This window comes from Pseudochaenichthys georgianus, chromosome 6 (genome assembly GCF_902827115.2).
Source record: "Pseudochaenichthys georgianus chromosome 6, fPseGeo1.2, whole genome shotgun sequence".
Lineage (NCBI taxonomy): Eukaryota > Metazoa > Chordata > Actinopteri > Perciformes > Channichthyidae > Pseudochaenichthys > Pseudochaenichthys georgianus.
In genome coordinates, this window is record NC_047508.1 from 17,139,870 (window position 1) to 17,160,737 (window position 20,868).

General features: G+C 42.1%; 1 protein-coding gene across 5 annotated transcripts in view; it reads right to left on the bottom strand.

Moving 5' to 3' along the window:
* Window positions 1-20,868, bottom strand: part of mical3a (microtubule associated monooxygenase, calponin and LIM domain containing 3a) — a 93,172-nt gene that overhangs the window by 40,130 nt on the left and 32,174 nt on the right. For 4 of the 5 annotated variants that reach the window (XM_034084841.1, XM_034084839.1, XM_034084842.1 and 1 more), the window contains exons 2-12: window positions 12,937-13,343; window positions 9,940-10,147; window positions 9,684-9,800; window positions 9,435-9,536; window positions 7,892-8,047; window positions 6,860-6,960; window positions 4,678-4,935; window positions 4,011-4,126; window positions 3,570-3,696; window positions 3,356-3,449; window positions 2,554-2,701 (exon numbers count right to left, since the gene is read on the bottom strand). In XM_034084841.1, coding sequence (XP_033940732.1) covers window positions 2,554-2,701; window positions 3,356-3,449; window positions 3,570-3,696; window positions 4,011-4,126; window positions 4,678-4,935; window positions 6,860-6,960; window positions 7,892-8,047; window positions 9,435-9,536; window positions 9,684-9,800; window positions 9,940-10,147; window positions 12,937-13,215 — 1,706 coding nt within the window. In that variant the 5' untranslated portion in view covers window positions 13,216-13,343. Of the gene's footprint in view, window positions 1-2,553; window positions 2,702-3,208; window positions 3,239-3,355; window positions 3,450-3,569; window positions 3,697-4,010; window positions 4,127-4,677; window positions 4,936-6,859; window positions 6,961-7,891; window positions 8,048-9,434; window positions 9,537-9,683; window positions 9,801-9,939; window positions 10,148-12,936; window positions 13,344-20,868 lie in introns of all 5 variants that reach the window. The other variant, XM_034084840.1, reaches the window with a different exon arrangement.

Sequence of the window (20,868 nt, forward strand, 5' to 3'; positions counted from 1 at the left end):
TAAAAATATCCCCAACATCATGATTGATGTTTTTCTAGTTTGAAATGAAGGTTTGCATACAACTTCTTTGAAATAGCATATGACTGATGATCATCTTGCACACTAATCAATAAATGAAGGTATCAAGTATCTGTCTCAGTTATTGATGAATTAGCAAAGTTAGCGAAGAGGCAGCAAATCCATATTTTCCTCCAAAGCAGCTTTAGATAGAAATTAACTGACACACTAATCAGGAAGCCTTTCTGACAGCAGGATACTGTCCATGTTGTGGAAAGCATAAGCATCAACTAATACTGCAGTTGAAAATACCATTAAGCTGAGTCATCAATACATCTGCACTGCACATACAGTCCATTTAAAAGCCTCAGAACCTCCCAGCAACCACAGAGTTTACTCTCCACTGAATCGTTCGTCTTCTACATGCGTACACGTGAACGCAGTTTTCCCAAGGTAGCTCCACACCTCTTCCCCCGCCCTCCTCTCCTCCTCCCATCATCTGGCCTATCAAAGGCAGCAGAGCACAACTGCTGCACTACTTGGTAAAGGTCAAGCAGGACAGAGACACTAATAGCTTCTAATGTTAATAGCAATATAGCCTCTAGAGCAGTGGTTCTCAAATGGGGGTACGCGGACCCCTAGGGCTACGTTGGAGTACTGCAGGGGGTACGTGAGATTTATTTTATGATAATGAAAAAATAGATAAATAGATAAATATACCAATTTTAGGAAAAGTAACGAAGTTTGAGCAGTGTGGGTTTTATATTAATAGACTAGAGTTACACATATTTCAAAACACGAAGTGTGATAACTGCAGTTAGCCTCCCTGTCAGAATGACAAAGGTCCTCAGTGAAGCACGAGCCCATGTTTCTCACTACATTGTACAACTTATTAAAAAGATCAGTTCAATGCAACTAATGTCATCTCAGTGTTATTGCATGATGTTAAAATTGGTTTACCATGGATTTAGTGATGGATTGTAAACATTTGAAATGTAGCATTTAAGTGTTTCTCAGTTACGAGGTTGTTGTTTTAATAAATCAGACACTGATGGTGCAGCACTGTACCTCTTTATATAGGCATGTTGTCCCTAACAAATAGTTTTTGAGCTGATCAGGGGGTGCTTGGCTGCATTTTTTTTTCAAAGGGGGTACATTATTGAAAAAAGTTTGAGAATCACTGCTCCAGAGGGTAATAAACTACATTAGGCAATGCAGATGGAGACTGTGTTGTTTGTTGTGTGTTTCTTTCTCTCTCTCTCTGTGTGTGTGTGTGTGTGTGTGTGTGTGTGTGTGTGTGTGTGTGTGTGGTGTGTGTGTGTGTGTGTGTGTGTGTGTGTGTGTGTGTGTGTGTGTGTGTGTGTGTGTGTGTGCGTGCGTGCGTGCGTGCGTGCGTGTGGGGGGGGGGGAAGCCGGGACATGAGGAGGGCTCCCTTAATTACCCAAGAGGCCATAATGACTCGTAGCTGTCACCTCATTTACAGTGATGCACAACTCAAAACCAAGGTCCCAAACAGACAATAAACATGATCTGCAACCGATAAACACGCATAAACATAGCAGGCAGGTCATTCCAGGCACTGCGGCAGTTTTAACCCTTTCATTCTTTCCATTGAGAGATATGCCTTGAAGATGCAATGTTTTATTGCAAAACTAATTTTCCATCTGTATTAATCACTGCTCTTTATGGTGTGGTATACGAACGCTGCGTTTAATACAGCAACATATGTAAAAAACGGGTGACACTGTGCTGCAAAAGCCTATTTGACAACATCCTGATGTTGCTAGATCAGAAATAGAGGAAAACGTTTTTGTGTGGGCTCCTGTCATCAATTATAAATATCTTAAATGCCGGTGAGTTTATATATTTACAAAGAATGTTAATATGTGTAAAAGCAATAATTTCACTGCCATATGTATGCCTTATTAACAGGGGTGCACATAACTTTTTTGCCCTGGATCTCAAAGGAGCACCTGGAGATGTTGCTTGGTGCGCATCCTTAAAATGAATTAACCGGACCTTTTGAGGGGGTCTTGACTTTATGAACGGGGCCCTTCACACGATAGCGAGGGATCGGGCGGATTAAAAAAATTAAACCTAAATGGCTCGCGAATTAATAAAGAAGAGTAGCGAGAGAGAGCGAGAGAGCAGAGAGGCGCATAAGAGCGAGAGATGCTCTAGATCTAGACGAATTCGCTATAGCATCTATGCGCTAGATCTAGATATCCTCTTATCTCATGATACTATCTCTCTCTCTCTCCTCGTATCTCTCTCTCTCTCTCTCTCTCTCTCTCTCTCTCTCTCTTCAAATAATCCGGTGCTCCTTTTTTGGCGGGGGGTGTGCATGCGCACCAGTTATGTGCAGCCCTGCTTATTAAGAAGACTTTAGCGTGAGTTTTAATTGAGATGCTACAATGTTAGCATAGCGATGAGTGATCCAGACCCAATTAAGAAAACAAGCATTTTAAAAGTTATTGTCTTGCAAACCGATATGACAGAGTACGAGTTCAGATGGGTCATTCATGGTTTTGTACGTATTTCTTTCAGATACTCACATGAGGTCCGGTCTGTATCTGTCAATGAGGGCGCACAGAGCTAGACCGCTCTTCCAAGACATCGTAAGGTCCGTTACATTAACATTCCTGTATCCCTCCGTTTGTCTCTGGCACCAGTTCAGCAGCTTACTGGATCTAGCTATGGATTCTGGTTTGGCAGAAAGAGAAGGCTTTATGGTCCACAGCAGCTTGAACATGGAAAGAAATATAAACTGTTTCTGGGAAGCACTACACATTTATAGCTGGCCAAACTCATGGCATTGGTCAGGCAAGGCTGAGCAAAGGATCATAAAATGTTGTCATCCATGGCGTCATGAACCATGTTAGTACCAGTTTTAACAAGCCAATGAGGAAGTATTATTAACCATGAGAAATGGAGGGATGCAAATGAGAGGTTAGGATAGGATGCAGAACTTACAGGAAAAAAAATAAAATCCAGCTAAAAATGTACTAACAAAATAAAAGGGGAGGTCAAAGCGAAATGTCAAGGACCCAGTTAGTACAAACGACTGCATCAGTCCATCCGGGAGTTCCATCATTCCACTAGTCATTTTAACATGATTAATTCATGAGTACTCCGCCGGTAGACTTTCAAACTGTTAAAGCTATTAGGAGTCCCTGAACAGCAACACCATGCATTCGGACTTTGTGTTACCTTGCAGCTGCTTGTCAAGCAGACAATTGTCTAGAGTGGAAATAGTTCATTGTTACATTTCAGCAACAGTGATTGCAGCAACATCCTACACTGATCAGTTAGCATAAGTGTATATTGGTTTTTTTAGAGCATGTAATAGATACGAACCATTCCTGGCCAACTTGGGTGTCGATGAGTTGATCACATTCTCCGTTTCGATGCACATTTCCCTGGCCTCCCCTGTGTCGCAGAAGTGCCTCACCTGGGAAAAAAACACATTATATTACATATCTGCAATTCCAAAAATATTGAATTCCATGAAGATAACATGTGTTTTTTGTATTGCTTTTCAAATATGGCAGCTGAGATTTGTTGTACTAACTTGGCTTGGCTTGAGGAAGTTAAGGCTAATGTTGGGGTAACGTGTGGTTGGATCCACGCTGTAATGACTGAAGTTCTTACTGATGTTTTCTGGCGTGGTTTGGGGCAGGATACGGTATATACTTTCCCTAAAGCAAAGAGGAAAACAATAAAATAAGTAGCATAAATAATGTACACATTGTAACATTGTAATCAAACGGCACACTACAGTAGGGGAGTCACATTCCATTCAGTTCTTACGAGAGCCTCTTATCCCATTAGTACTAGCAGCGGTGGGACTGGTGCTTGAAATCACATACAGTACAGGCACATTTCCTAGTAAAGCACTTAGAGATAAATGGGTGTGTTAGAGGAGAGATATTATGCTTGTGTGGCTGTGCGTGCATGCATGTGTGTAAAATACAAGAATATGGTATGTGTTTGAGTGTTTCAACACCCTTACCTCTCAGCTAGAACTTCGAGTGGAGTTTTTCCCTGAGCCCAGCTCTTCACCATCCAGCCGGAGTCCATGGCTGCCAGGAATCCTCGGGCGATACCAGTGCCCATGGGCCAGAAGGGCTGGAGAGACATCAAATTCAACAACCAAATATGGCTACAGAAGAACTGCAGATATAATAATAACTCTGCCTGTGAAACAAGATTCAAAGGGGACCTATTATGCTACATTTCAGCTTCATACTTGTATTAAGGTTTCCTACTAAAACATGTTTACGTGCTTTTATGTTTGAAAAAACACATATTTTTACTAATAATTTCTTTCTGAATATACCAGTATACCTCTTTCTGAAACACTCAGTTTTAGCAACTGCTCTGATTGGTCAGTGTTTCTGGGTCTTAAGTATTGATCTCTTGGGTTCTATGCATTGCGATTGCAGCAAGGGTAATGACCGCAGCAGCACTTTCTATGTATATATAGTATAGTTTTGACATCACAACATTACAGAAGTCCTGACAGATATTTTTCTGAAAATGAGAATAGAATATATATAGCACCTAGACCTGCTTGATAATCCAAACATCCTGACTATGGGACCTTTGAAGAACAGCATAAACATCACACGTGTGGAAGAGCAAAGTTCTCTCATGGAAAGCTTTAAAAAAAACTCCACCTCCAACAGGCTGTCGCCCACGAGCGCCGTCAGCAGCGCGTGGCCGTTGCGTTGGCGCACCATGGCGGCGTTCTCTGAAGCGTACATGCAGGTGAAGTCGAACATGGCTACGTCGGGCTGGCCGTAGTGGTTGATGGCAAAGTCCAGTGTGGGCAGCTGGTGGTTGGTTGAGAAGTCGGCGGCCTCACAGGCGTAAGACAGCAGGGCAGCCTGGTCCACGTTAGCTCTGGACAGCAGCATCTCCGTGTCCGCATAGTCCTGCAAGAGAAGCATGAAATTAGAAGTTAGATGAAAACGAATGAAAGCTGAGATGTAACGAGAACTGTGGTGAGTTACAACTTACACAATCAGCAGTTCAAGGAAGTAGCAAGAGTCCTCAAACTAATAATGACCTACTAATAAGCATATTTTGTTGGCAGCTTCATAGAAAATCTATAAAAAAAGCCAAACCTAGTATTGCGTGTTATTGCACTTACTATGTGACCACTTAATAAAGGGAAGCTATTTCGAAAATTATAACTTATACATTTATCAAAGTTTATTTGTAGTCAATGTAACTAATGGCTGGGTCTGTAGAGTTCTAATAATTATCTGACACATCTAACACAATATTACTGTAATAGTCTCAAAGATTTAGAGTTTGACCATCAACTGGCGGCCCGCGCGCCAAATCTGTCACGCTAGGCATTCTCATCCGGTACGCGCTGTGGCGCTGGTGGAGTGGTTAGTGCGTTGGCCCCCCACTCATTTTTTTTACAACGTCTCGTGAGTAATGTGCAGTACCGGAGTCCAACAGAGAGGCAGCAGCTGCGGGACAGTAGCCTGCGTACTGCGTAGCCTTCCTTGCCCTGAAGAACAAGTGATCCTTCGTTAGCGTGAAAAGTCTGCTTTATGCGCTCCACAGTAGCCCCAGCTAGGAGGCTCCGACGACTTGACAGTACATGCGCGTGCTCCTCTAACAACCCACCCCCGGTCAACAACTTCCAAATGCAGGGCTATATATAAAAATCGCTGGCCGTCGGAAGTGTCTCTAGGAATAATTGTGTAGTTGGTGATCCCTGAAGTAAGGTATGTGGAAGGGCAACTATAAACTGACAAATTAGTGACATTTCAAAAGACAGTGTAATATTTGTTGTGACCAGGATAAATCACATTTAGCAGTAGTGACATTGTGTAAACTAAGGAGTAATTTAAACTTGACAGCCCCTTTAACACACAGCACTAGAAAGAGCACTTGCATTGGAATGAACCGTGCAGTTCACAAGTCTCTCAAACATGTAGCATCAAATCACTGCATGCTTTCTAAGTGACATGTTTTCACAGAGGGCGGTGAGACGCACATTCTTCCACCTTCAGGCTCCCTGGTTGTCCAATGCCAGGCTGACAGTGGTGATGGTGGGTGAGAGGAAGGGCAGGGTAGTGGAAGAAATGATTGAGGGTGGATTTCTGATTTGCAGTTTAAATCCTTGAACTGTGTGGTAACACCGCCCCTCAGTGGCCCCCTCCACCCTTCCTGTATCCCTCTCCAAGGGGCAGGAATGAGTCAATTGCATTGCTATAAAAAGGATCTGCCACTCTGCCGGTAAATGATTGCTTTTCATTAACACGTGCCTGCGTCCTCCAAATACCCTCAGGCTTCAGACTACAGTGTCTACCTAAACGTCATTAATGTCATCAGTTAACCATGAGAATGCACACACAGACTAACATGTTCATCTAAAATTGGACAGATGTGGTTTGCAAAAATGTTAATGTGAAATACTTTTGTAGACACAACCCAAAGAAAGCACACCTTCAGACATTGATTTAAAAAAGTGATGTCCTGTTTCCTGTGGGAAATGGCCAGAGAAAGGAACCTACTGTGTACAGTGAGGACAGGAACACTCAGTACGGGTGCTTGATTTGTTTCCTAAACACTTTTGGCTTGGTTGGACCATTAGGCATATGCTGGGCAGAAACAGAGCGAGAATAAAAGACTGGAAAAATGAAAGAGAGGGAGACAAAAAGGCAATAGAGGGACAGACTTCTGATTTAGTCAGCTTTTATGTGCATACAGCTGTTATATATACTACAGGGGATATAATGAGATCCAATAATTGTCACTAAGACACACAGACACGGACACACACACACACACACAATCAGACAAAGACACACACAGAGCTTGGCTTTGATGACTCACATGCAGAATGACTCCTTTCTCCATCAGGCTCCGTTTTTTGGCAGTCATCACAAAGTAGTGCGTGTCATCCTTGTAGTAGACAATGTTTTCCAGGTCAACACCTAAAAAGACCAAGAGAAAGACATATTGTTTACCCCAAAAAAAATTGCTTTCCTTATTGCCAGAGCTGACTGTCATGTCGTCACTAGAGGAGCAATTAGACGACTCGGAGCACAAAGCCCCGGAGACATTGTCATGTCAGCAATAAACCCTGGCAGGCTTGGCATCAAACCTAATGTTAAGCATTTTAATTGGATAAACTGATAAATTCAGAAATGTGGTCCAAGGACAGATTATGTCCTCAGTTTTCCTTTTTTCTGTTTCATCAGTGCTTCAGGCAGCTCCCATTGTTGTATTGCTGTATCCATGTCTATGATTTCACATTTTCCCCCACAGAATCGGTTCCTAAATCCATCTAAACATTGCCATTGGTGAGTGAGAGTGAAGCGCATGCAGCATGCCTAAAACCGGAAGCTCCCTTACACTCTATATGAAAAATACATTTATTGCCATAAATATGATGATGTATTATCAGTAATCATTTCAAAGTGACACAATTGGATTAACCTTCAGCAGCGTTTTAATGCCATTGAAGACAACTTTTTAGGTAAGACGTATTTGCCGTTTTGGCCCCGTAAAGTGAAGGTGTGTGTTGTCTTTCCTGGCTTTCGCTGCCGTAAGTATAACATATCGCTACCGCGAGTTATGTTCTAAGTGCGTTAGCATTTTTTCGCTTAGTGCTAATTCAGAGAGTTACCCTTGTGTTTCGTTTAGCTAAAAATGGTTCATATCGTCAGTTAGCTGAGTTTCTTCCCGTTAAGTGGGAATGACACATTACTAGGTTGTTAAATGTAAAGAAGCCCTGAGACACAGTTTCGTGCAATATTGTTGTGTTTTCCCCCGCCGGCGGGGGCAATCGGGTTTAAGAGGTTAAAGCCTTTGCACACCAAGTCCCCATTTTTTGTATCTTGACATTTTCTGTATGTGACAAACCTGTGGATTCTCTGAGGTCTTGAAAGAACTTCTGGTTGAAGATAAAGGCCACCCCGCTAATCTCCTCGACCTTTGCCTCCGCTGAGGTGTTCCTGTTGATGAAGTTTGCAGTGATGGCAATGGCCAGTTTGCCCCGGAACTCCTTACGCCGAAACCCTGGAGGAAATGACAAGAGGAAACAGATTCAAAGGTCAGAAATCAGACCTGCATTGTACCAATATTAAACAACAAATGAGAAACCGACCACTAAGGATGAGTATCGTTAAGGTTTTAACGGTACTACTACTTTTATTGATACCGCTTATCGATCCGGTCTTTTAACGGTACTTTAAAAAAAAAAAAAAAGGTAAACTAACTAAACAAATTGTGAATTCATTCCTCCGTCTGAATGTGGTGCACTTTTGCTAAATGTTTAGACAAATTGCTTGTGTTACCGCCATTACATGCTAAACTCTTATTGCACTTTTGGTAACGAGCATTGTCCACATCGAGACGGCTAAAGTTTAACCACACCTCGGAGCGAGTTCTCTCCGCCATCTCCTCCGTGTGTGTGTGTGTGTGTGTGTGTGTGTGTGTGTGTGTGTGTGTGTGTGTGTGTGTGTGTGTGTGTGTGTGTGTGTGTGTGTGTGTGTGTGTGTGTGTGTGTGTGTGTGTGTGTGTGTGTGTGTGTGTGTGTGTGTGTGTGTGTGTGTGTGTGAGAGAGATCTCTCGTCTGGATTGAAAAGATCGAAAATACTAAAAATACTCATAGACGCATTTTGCAGTCTTTTTGCATATTAGAAACGGAGTTAGCGAAATTAAAACAGCAATATAATGTTTGTGTAGCAATAATACATATGACATATTTTTTAAATGTCTCCAGTACCGATAAAAAGACCGATAACGTCAGAGCTTAACGGTACCACGGTCTTTAATAATTCAGCCCCAGGGCCCGTTTAATACCGGGACTCGGTACCCATCCCTACCGACCACCACTGTGATTATGTTTGCTTTTACGACATATTAAACCCTGCAAATGCACACTGTAAATGTATCCAGATGTTCTGTATCATGACAACATAAACAGTATTGTTGTTTTTCAAGCCATGTGATTGAAGTTCATGGCTATCCCAGAGGGAGCCTGCTGCTTCCCTTCATTGATGCAGCTCTCAGTAGTACGGGGAGAGATCATGGTACTCTGCTCCACAGGGGTTCCTGCTGCCAGTGTGGCATGAGGCCCCAACATTCATAGAGGAAACAGACAGCCAATTCAACAATTCCTATTATTCTCTGCAGGGAGAGCTGTCAGAAATTCTCTTTGGATGTAGCAGCCAGACACAAACAAACACACGCATACACAAATGTGCACAAATGTTCATTCATACGTGAGGATCGGAGTGAGGTCATGCAGCCGACCACAGCTGTACACAAGTGAGATCATAATCGTTCTGACTGACAACCAAGTCAGCTTAGAAAACACAAACAGGGCTGTTTGTGTTTTGCCTGGTTTAGTCAAGGCAAAAACCTGCGATGTATTTCTTCCAGTCAGTATATGCAGACTTGCCTGGTAGCGTGTTTCTCCTTCCATCTGCTCCAATGATGACATCAAACTCGAGTTCGTTGACAGGGTGTGTCCTGGGGTGGACCTCGGCCCTCCAGCCTATCCCTGAGAAAACACACAAGATGTGTAATCAGGCAGAAATCCATCAACAGAGCCAGCTTAATGTCTCCGACAGATAGCTCCCTGATGGAACACATGTTCTGTTTCCATTCATTTTTCTTCTTCTTGTCATTCAGCTTATGACTCACTTACTTTCAGTTTCTTGATCTTCTGGGGGCTCAATGAGACTCTTGAATTCCACGTTGACATGGATCTCAATGCCCAGCAGGAGAGCCACTTTGAGCAGAATCAACTGAAGCTGACGAATACCTTTATTACAGTACAGAGAAGGATAGAAAAGATTGACCTACAAAACCCAAAAATGCATCACTTAAGCACATCAAACTCTTTATCCAAGCAAATAAATCATATAGGTAGTGTTAGAAAACAATAGCACGACAAAACTCACTGATATGATCGATAGCACCAGCACAGAACTTTCCATAGAACTTCTTGGCCCCGAGGCCCCTGAGGTCCTGGATGGTGAAGGGCCAGAGGTGCAGCACATTGTTCCGAGAGAAGGCATCCCTCTTCTCTAGCAGCACCACTTTGGCCCCCAGGAAGGCCAGCTCGATGGCTGTACGTAAGCCACATGGCCCCGCACCAATGATTACACACTGCATACAGAGAGAAGCACATTTTATAGACAAGCTCTGAGAAAGATTTCAACCATTGACATGGAACAGCAGATCCACTGTCCATCTTTCACAACAGGCTGGAAACCCAAAAAAGCATTACCTGTTTTGCAACACGCAAAGAGAATACAAATGTATTTGAGTGAAATCAAGCTGTAGTTATTAACATGCTATTAACAAAATAAGCAAGCTTGATTAGTCTATGTTGATGCTTGACACGCACCTAGTGCTGCGTACCTGGACTCACATTCAGGTTCAGGTCCGGACTCAAGTCCAGAGGTTCAGGTTCAGGTCCGGACTTATAAGTCCGGACCTGAACCCATGGCTTGTGTCAAGTTGCGTGAGTAACTAAAGTGAACTTATTGTGAGCTAATTATCAATTGAAAATTAACTCATAATCAACTCAAATTCAAACTCGTCAGGTTTATTGCGCTCCCTTCCAACTTGTGTCTACATTTCTCTAAAAAGTACAAATGTAAAAAAAACACTTTTTTCCACTTAGTCTACAAATGACTTATGAAAATCCGGAAGTTCACACTATTTACTTAATACTTTTATTCTGAAAAGTCTTCACTTCCGGTTAGCATTAGCATGTGGCGAAACGCTACGTTTTCAAACCGTGAATCGAAGGTGAAATGACATGTGATGTTGTACACTGAGCACACTGGGATTAGCACTCATTTATTGACGCTGAATAACGTTCATCAGGGAATGTTTAAATAACCACAGACACCAGAATATACGTAAGTGCCAGTTTTTTTGCAAGTCCAAGTACCGGTTCCTGACGTTCCGGTTTTAACCGGACTTGAACCGAAACTTTTTACAAGTCCAGTACCGGTTCGGCGTACCGGTACGCAGCACTACACGCACCTCATTTAAATTTAAGAAAGAAAATCCATTGCAACTCAATTTTGCGTGGATTGGAAAATGGTCATGGGCCCACCTATCAAAACTGTCAATGTCCGAAAGCTAGGACAAAGCTTAATTAATTAAAGATAAGTCAAGCTAAAATATGACAAAATAGTTAATTAGCTTGATTTATGTAGGATAAAACCAGACCACTTAAGATAACATAACATACCAGTGTTTCCACTATATACAAATAGTGGCGGTGCAGCGCCGCTGCTGAAATATGCGCGCCACTGCTAGGGGGCCAGGTACCCAAAAAAAAAAAAATATATATATATTTTTTTTTTTTACTTTTTATTAAAATAATAATAAGTGGCGACCCTTCTTCATTTTTGATTGTTTGTTATGTGGATTTGTAGTATTTGTGTTACTGTATGTTCAATAAAGGTGTATTTTTGCAAAATGTTGAGACATTGCCACTGTGGGGGATGTTGGCTTATCAGGCGCCCGCAGCTCACAGCCAAAGTGCGAGCGTGGGAGCGAGAGAGAGGGCGCACCGGTACCGGCGCTGTTGTTATTAGAATCTGGTGCTAGCAGCGCTAACGGATATAAGAAGTAGATGTTTCTACAACCACTCTGGAGGAGAGCTCTCCTGTCAGACTGAGAGGCTCAGTGAGGTAAAGGACTCTGAGTGTTTAGATAAGTTAATTTTAGTCCAAGTTATCTCAGTGGGTCTCAAACGTTTTGACCACAAATTATGTAAACACATATTTCCAAGGCACTCCTTTATAATTATTAGGATAAATAAAAACAGGTTTGAAATCATTCCAATGTCTACTATTGGACAGTAATCCAAAAATATCGTTTAAAGTTGGAGAGATACAAAAATATGCATAAATAAATAAATAAATAAATGTTAACTAGGTCAAATAATATATGAATGAACAACAAAAATAAAATAAGCTACATTTATTTGTTATTGGCTATGGTAGGTTATTGGTTATGTTCATATACTTATTTGATTATTAAAATGTAAACCGATCTTTTTCATATGGGTGTTTTAGAGTTGTACCCCCTAGATCAGGTCTCTAGTAATTGTGTGCTCAAAGTGCACCAGATTGAAGCATTTTACTTTAAAATTTTCAAAAAAATCTTCCCAGGGGGGCATACCCCCGGACCCCTAGAGGATGTGACGTCCACTCCCCAATTAAAACAAGCTCATACAATACTGAATACATTTGAAGACATTTTGACGTATATAACCTGTGTCAATAAGTTTCTGTTTTTGTAGTGCATTAGCCTTTTGTAGAGATTTTTCATTTATTCTTTACATATAAAATCTCTTCTAGGGCAGCAAATTGGCTAGAACCAGCCCTGGTACTAGGCCTCAAGGGCCTTTCTTGTGCTGACACATAGAAACAAATTGGCGGGGCGCACTTCGCACGCGCACACAGTAAAAACTTCCACGCGCTCCGTGCTCACATTATGCTGGGCCCACGTGCCTTAGCACCGCTGCTATGACTCCATCCTAGGGGAAACACTGCATAGTGCATACTGTAAGCTAACATGAGCAAAGAGAACATAAGCCTAACTACATTTAGATAGCATGGCATAAGCTAAGCTAAGTTACAAATTGTATTAATCTTAAAAAGGAAATGTTATTAGTTGGTTGATTAAATTAACTTTATTTTTAGACCACAGTTCAAAGACGTACTAGTCTTTCAATTCAACTTTTTAACAACAACAAATACAGCCGCTGATTGGCGGTCAGATACACTTTAAAACTTTAATAGCAACCGTGAGCATCACATTACATGATTCTTTTACAACAAGCACCACATTTAGCTCTCACTGAAATGACACCAAGAAGAAACAAAGTCACCTTCAAACTAGGCATGCAGTTTGTGATAATCTGGGTTTACCTTTGAGTTGGCACAGGCACGGCCTTTCTTATACTCCTTTTGAAAAGCCCGCTTATCTAACTTTGCCCAGAGTGCCTTGGCCTTCCAGTAGTTGAGTTTGGACTTGAGCTTGTGATAGAAGATCCTGTACTCGCCAGGCCTGACTTCCAGATGGTCACAGAGGTCCTGGAAGGCCTTGAGCGTACCCTTGAACGTGGTCCCCTGGACAAACTTGTCGAACAGGACATGGGACTTGTTCACCCCATCTCCTCCAGTTGCACCGACTCCTCTATCCCCCATAGTCCAGACTCACACAGGGCTGTAGGGCCCTGCAACCCCCAGACAGGGGTCTCTGGGTCCAGCCCCAGCCCTGGAACAAGCTCTCTCTGGTGGGGGGGCTCTACCTCCCAGCCTTAGGCATCTTCATTCTGTCCACAAAAGAGAGAGAAACAAATCAGTTAATTAAAGAAGATCATGCTCATAAGCCAATACGCAGGACTATAGAATCAGAATCAAGTTTATTGCCAGGTACGTTTACACATACAAGGAATATGTTTTGGTATTTGGTGGTGCGAAAACAAACAATCTAAAAAACAAGTTACAAAGTAGGTAAAACTAAGAAATATATAAGGATTAGGGATGCTCTGATCGATCCGCTGATTTCATCTACCTCTGGAACAAGCTAAACTAGTTATAAATGTATTCTTCACTGTCAGGTGACTCGGGTCACTCATTACTAGATCAGTGAGCTGCATGGGATACTGATAGGCTGTCAGGAGAGAGAGAGAAGAGAAGAGAGAGAGAGAGAGAGAGAGAGAGAGAGAGAGAGAGAGAGAGAGAGAGAGAGAGAGAGGAAAAGCCCAATTAACTCAGTTTTAAACGTCACTTTAAATGGAAGATCCCCATAGGCCCCGCCCACTCGATCGGATCGGTCGATACTGATTCCGGCAATCGGCCCCAAATTTGGCGATCGGAGCATCCCTAATAAGGATAATAAAAAATAAGTATTTTTAAGAAACAATTTAGCATTAACAAAGGAATGAATGAGGCTGCCAGACATAGAAAGAGCACTGAACCCTCCAAAGGACGACAGGAAACACTCCGAGAACAAGTGTGTAGACACGTCTGTGGCACACATCGCTCCAGACAGACTTGAGACACAGGAAATAGCCAGTTCATCCCTAAATACTATGAAACAGAACACAATCTGAGTCATCCAAGCTAATTATTTGGCAATAGAACACTGTTTAGAAGCCAGATAGTTTGATGCACTGTGCAGGCCCACTGGTTTGCCATAGCTACCTAGAAACTAAGTGAGAGTTGACTTTTGGCATTTGTTTACCTGCTATGAATAAAGCAGCTCAACTTTATGTGTTGTGAGTTTTCACCCTAAGGGGGGCGAGATATTTCATGTTGTCTGGCAGCTGTAGTTCAGCTGTCCTTCCTGGAATGTCTTGATGGGCCCTTTGTGAATATCTGTGACTGTATTTAGCAGCAGGAGCAGCCTTTTAAAAAGGTCAGAGTTATTAAATGCAAGACTTAAAAACAGAGGATGAAAGACATTGATTGCAGCAAAGAAAAAAATTGAATTCCTAAATGATACCGGTGCATGACATTAAGGATTTTGGGAGATGGCCCTGTGGGCCATCTAAGCTAATTTACAAATGGCCCTGAGCCCAATAGAGATTGCCCTGAAATATGCGCGAGGACGAAATGGCACGAAGGGTTTGGGGGGCCCCCCCCCCCCCTAGAACATTTAGATTTTTGCAGGTCTTAGATGCTGTCTGGTGCATTCTCTAGACTGAATTATAAGATGAACCACCACAATATTATATTGTACAATTTCAATTGTATTCTTAATTTCACTTGTTTGTTTGTTCTTGTTTGTGTTTGCTCGCTTGCATGCCCTGCATAGCTATAAGAAATACTTAAGTTGTTGGTCAAGACACTTTCCATCTGATGAAGGCAAATGCCTTCCCAGATGTAAAAAAGTAGAAAACATTACATTCAGTTATAACTGCCAAAACAAACATTATTTACACTATTATGGCCCCTGTTAAAAATGTTTGTAATGTTATCTACTGTAAGTTGGTCGAACAAATGTCTCCTCATCCGGAAGCTGACCGAGCAGACCCGAGCAGCAGTCGAGAGGAGCCGAGCGCATCCGCGAAGCACACAAATGGTGACGTCAGAGTTCCCGTTAGCCGGCAAATCTAAATCTCTTCGGTCAAAATAATTTCCCTTTAGCGCAATACCGCTTCAGTTGCGCCACTTATGTGACAGACAAGAATAGTCAATTCTAATGTCTAACACTTAATGTGGAGAAAGAGATGTCCTGTATGGGTTGATTGTGCGTTGATCTGTTGGTAATGCCTCGGGGTTCCGGTGGGCATGTAAACATGCATAATGCTGCGCTATACTTTGTGGCCTCACCCAGTTGCATAGCGACACTTATTGTTTAGGTGTCTTTTAATAAGCAGGTAGTCCTATCATTAGCTAGAACTAGCTGGATCTGATCGGTATGGACATAAAAGCGAGTGAAGTCTAATTTGACGGGAGAGAGAGATCAGCTGCTGCTGACGAGTCGACACGCAGCTCTACATGATCACATGCAGCGGTGAGCGGACAAAACACACACTGCAGGTTAGAATATCACACGTAGCTATTTTAATTACCTCTCAAACTACCTGAACTAGTTATAGATGTTTAGTTTTACTATCGGGTCACTCATTACTGGATCCGCGAGCTGCATGATACTGGCATAATAGATTTCCCGATCGGGCAACCAGCAGGTGAGGCTTCATTGCCCGAGCTAAATACTAGATGGCCCCGGCAGCGCCATATAGACTGAGAGTTACGTCATCTCCGTTCACTTCAATGGACCACTTTTTTACAGCAATGGCAGATCGTGGAGCCTCTCAATCGTTCCCCGGAAGTTAGCGCCAAGGCTAGCAGAGCTGTAGAGTTGCAGCATAATAGACCATTTGTGACGGACTTTTAAAGGTAAGAAGAAGTTTAAAGATTTATATTGCGGATATTATCAGTACATCTGATTCAAATTAACATGTGTATTAAAGGATGTCAGTGGATTATCCCTAAATTAGTAGATTTAGGGAACGTTTACAGATAACAGATTAAGCTAGTATACCGAAGCAAGTTAGCAACACACGTTGAACAGCCTTTTAATTGTAAATTCCGTTCTCTTAATGTCATTTCGTCCAACATGTTGAATTAGAGAAGAGGGGGTTCTAAACGGGATTGTATGCGGGGGTGGAGGGAGTTAAATATTAGATAAATATATAACTTTGGTGCGTGTAAGAGTGAGTGTTTTGTATGTTGATTATTACCTGTCTGTATAATGTTGCAGCTCAGCTGATTTTATTGATTGATGGCAAAGGGAGAGGGACTTAAGTGAGAGTGAAAACACAAGGTAAGTTTAATACTACTGTTTTATATAAGTAAACACCTTATCTCCCCAAGGCATTTCCCATCCAATAGGTGTGCCGTGTGTGTATAACCCTTTCTCCTGTCTGTTACTCCCTCTTTCAGCACAAGAACCAGAGGGGGATTCAATGGAGCCTGAATGCCTGCACTGAGACCCTCACCCTGCACCCTGAGTCTCAACTCTGTGTTTTTCAAGCCTTTCCCTGTTTTTTTGTATTAAACAAAACATTAAGCTTTCCCAATGGTGTGGTTTTCGTTTGGTGAAAAAGTGCAAATGCAGTGTTTGTATATAATTACATCACATATTTTTTTGCTGTTGGTCGTGAAATTGCTCCTGCTTCCTCCGCTCTGTGTCAGTGTGGAAGCCGTACTCCTTTCTCGGAGCGATTTGAGCATCCCCAGGTAGCACAGCAAACCATGGTGGCGACTAGGAGGCAGCACAGCAAACCAGGACAACACGGAGGAAAAGGCACCGACAAACTGCATGATATGCTATTCAATGTTTATTGAATTCCATGTATTTGCAATGGATGTTCCTAAAACAACACATTTAACATCATCATGCTGCTGCTAGTCCTTTGATAGTCACCTGTCGGTCTCCTGTCCTTTCTGAAAGCCATAAAGATGACATTAGTCATTTAGATAACTTGTGTCCTCAATTACCATGGGATTACTGAAGCTACCATGAATTTAAGAAAATGGTAGAAATTAATCTACCGTACTTTTCGGACTATAAGCCGCGACTTTTTTCCCCATTTTCTTTGTACAGCTAACGGCCACTAGGGAACCTCCTAAATCTATGGATTTTACAGGTAAAATTAAGCACCTAACACTATGGGCTCTATGACCGGTCCGCGCCCGCCGCCTTTAAGCGGCGGGCTCCAGCAGGAAAAGCTGGAGGCCGGAAAAGAGTGAGACAGGTAGCGCGCCAAAGTAAAAGTGTAACCGAGAGACAGAACGAGAGCAAGACAGACGGACAATTTAGCTGCTGCGGATTATATGCAGGTGCGCTTTATAGTCCGAAAAGTACGGTAATCTGAATTTTAAAGCATTACTTTAGATCCCCTCCCTCTAAATATATCAATAAACATTAGAAAGTGATGCTCCTGACTACCATACAAGTTTAAGAAGATAATATTGGTTTTAAAGAATTCAAAGCTATAAATAAACAGCAACAGGCTCTTTAACCAAGGCACTGTTAGCCTAACATGTAAACTAGTTGTTCACACTAATCCTAATATTATCACTTAATATTAGCGAATTCTATTTTATTTTCTAAAACATATTGATGTAAATACATACACATATCGATTTGTTGTATAAATATTAGGGGTCGACCGATTATCGGGGCCGATATTCATCATTTGACCAATTACGGTATCGGCCTTTTTTTTATAAAATTGCCGATAACACTTTGGCTCTGATGCGGCCGTTTCTCTGTCTGCAGTCACCACTCTCTGTACACGAGCAATGTCCCGCCCACAGCGCTATCTGATAGGCTATTACTGAAGTGTCAATCAACACTGAAGATTTTCCGGGCGGGAGCCAGCCATAGAGGCGGGACCTTCTCAGATTACAGGCAGGTGCGAAGAACGCAGACACAGACAGAGGCAAGCAGCAGCGCTGAGCGGCAGAGCCATACATGTGTTTCGAAGGTAAATCAGTTGAAAGCCGAAGTTCAATAAACATCCCAATCCCCTATGCTGAAGTTGCAAAAACAGCACGATCTATTGATCTAATTCTATCAGCTTCCCAGTTACACAGGGACGGGGGAAGTCAGTCAGCGTGCAGCGTCTTGCAGCGGAACTGTGGTGCGGAGGGGGGGCTGCGAGTGAAGCCTCGCAGTTTTTCAGGTTGATATGTGAAGCTCATTAGCTAACCAACATGTATTTAGCAAATGTTTAGCAAAATATTAGAAGTGAGGCTACTAGTCTAACGTTAGGTCTACTGCAATAGCCTCACTTTTAATAGTTTGCAAAACATTAGCTAGCATAGTGTTTTGCAGTTGCTAGCAGTTTATTGGGATTTTATGCTAGACAGACAGGCATTGGTTTGATATAATAAATTAAGCATTATTGTTAGTTAAGCATGTCAGCCTGCTGCCCCACTTCTTGTCTCTCTAACTCATTGCAGATGGCTGCACTAAAGAAAAGGGCACAGAGAGGAAACCAGTTGTAAGATGTTTTAAAAGTTCATTAAACATAATATAGGCTATGCTTAAATGCATTTCAAAGAAGTTGTGTTGGAGTTTGTGTTATTCTACATTTTGACACCAAGATTTTCTGATTTTACTGCAAATGTATATCGGTTCCAAATATCGGTTATCGGTCTCCTTGATTACTAATAATCGGTATCGGTATCGGCCTTGAAAAAGCCATATCGGTCGATCCCTAATAAATATTGCAAATCAAAACCTTTATTCACTAATAATTACCAAACATCGTAGTTCTATCTCCTGTTATCAATGCATTCACATTGCCCGCCATGAACTTCCGGGGAACGATCCTCGTCTACATGAACCACGTGACGATAACCGTTTTTGGACTTCCGTTGTCGTAACTCTTCTATCTATATGGTGCTGGGCCGGGGCCATCGGGCAGTCCTTAATGTCGAGCCTTGGATACGTTACCAGCCAAGCAGCAGTGGTTTGCAATAGCTGCCCAGGGCAAGGGTGCAGAAACTTGCTTTTCTTGCTGGAGGTCCACAATATATGTGCTTTCTGCCAACTTTTAACGATTAAATTCAAGAAATAGCTTCGATCAGGAATAAACACAACATTAAATTATGTTAACATTTTAGGGAACACCTTCAAACGGTTCTACCTTCAAATGGACCATGCAAGCTCATGAATGCCACATGGAAAGTTGTGTATTTGATATGCTTAGCGGTCTAGTCATGAGAATAAAGCTGCAAAGCAAAGACGCAGTCACTTCATGATTAGCCACTGAGCTGTTAATTCAAAGGCAAAATGACAGCTGAAAAAGATAAGGCATTGGGAATATCAACCTCTTCAGAAATAAAAAAATATTACCAAAAAAAAAATCGATTTAACCAAAGCTACAGTGCATTAGAAGCAAAAATACCATTTGATAAACGGCAAAGGATCATTTATGTCACCAACCATTCAGGGTGAAGACAGGAATTTGGTTACTTAAATCCAGATGAACAAACATACATGATTCCACTGTCAGCCACCACTTATTCTGGGAAAGCCTGAGCTTTGTACCCCACTGTCCAGGAAGTTGAGCTAGTCCATAAAGACCAATGTAGTCCCAGTCCCATTGGCAACACATGATGAAAGGGAGGCAGGTACAGAGGTCAGCTTGTCTCTTATTCACACACTGCCAGCTCCTCACTGCAGTGGAAACACCAGCCTGTGGCTCTGGCTCCAGCCAGCCAGGATCAGGGCTGACGGATGCAGTGCCAGCACACAGACGGAAAGGGCCTCTTCCAACACAAGCATTTTCATTACTTGCTACATCATTTCCTCCATAAAACAACCCGTAAAGGTCCATCTGCACCCTCAGCGGTTGCGGGCTGCGGTTATGTATGTTTGTAGAATCAATTCAGTAGAGTTATGCATAATACTTTCTATCACTGGTCCCACTGGTGTTTAAGTCAAATTCAGACAACATCATCGCTAATCAAAAAAACCTAATATTGATTAGGTGTAATCAAAACAGTTACATTACAAATGACTCAATTGATGGCGCTTCATGTGCTAGTCAATACTAATGACTGTGTCAAATAAGGCAGGGCAAATACATAAGTGTCATTCAAATAGTTATCAGGCATCTGGAGGCCTTTCCTGTGTATCTTCACAAGGATACAATATGCTGCAGTGGATTGTAGAGCAGAACTGAGATTCAGTCAAGCTTGCTGTTTCTTTAGTGTGCTGGAGGGGGGGGGGGGGGTGTAATAGAACGTACACTGTGAATAAGCAGAGATGAAAGACAGTTTCAAGGTTATTTTCTACCCAAAAATAGGCCACTGTATCAGTCAGATTCTCAGAAGCTATGTCATTTGTAATCTTAACAACTCGAAAAAGCACAACAGAAGCCTCTTTAAACACAACAAGTCTTCCCTCTTCTTTTCGACATAGATTATGTTTATTCATTTTATGAATGAAGGCAAGAATAGAAATCAGCTTGGCGACTGTTTCATCAGGCCCAGAAAAATAAAGCAGATCTTCTCAAACTCCTCGTTTAAAGCTTCATGAAGCCGTAGGTAAAAAGAAGATGCATCAAACAGAACAGGAACTTGGGATGATGGTCTCAGGGGGGAAATCATTCATCTCAGTGACATTAACTAGCTACTCTCTCCCCATTGGGGCCAAAATGATTCCCTTCTGCGGTTTGTTTTACTGTAAGGGCACAAAGTGTATGGTAATGCATCAAAAGCCAAGCAGGGGAGATGATACTCTAACCTTTATGACACACATCAGAGAAAGATGGCAGTAAACATCTAACACACGTTGAGCTCTTTGAAGGAATAAGCAACTACTGACTA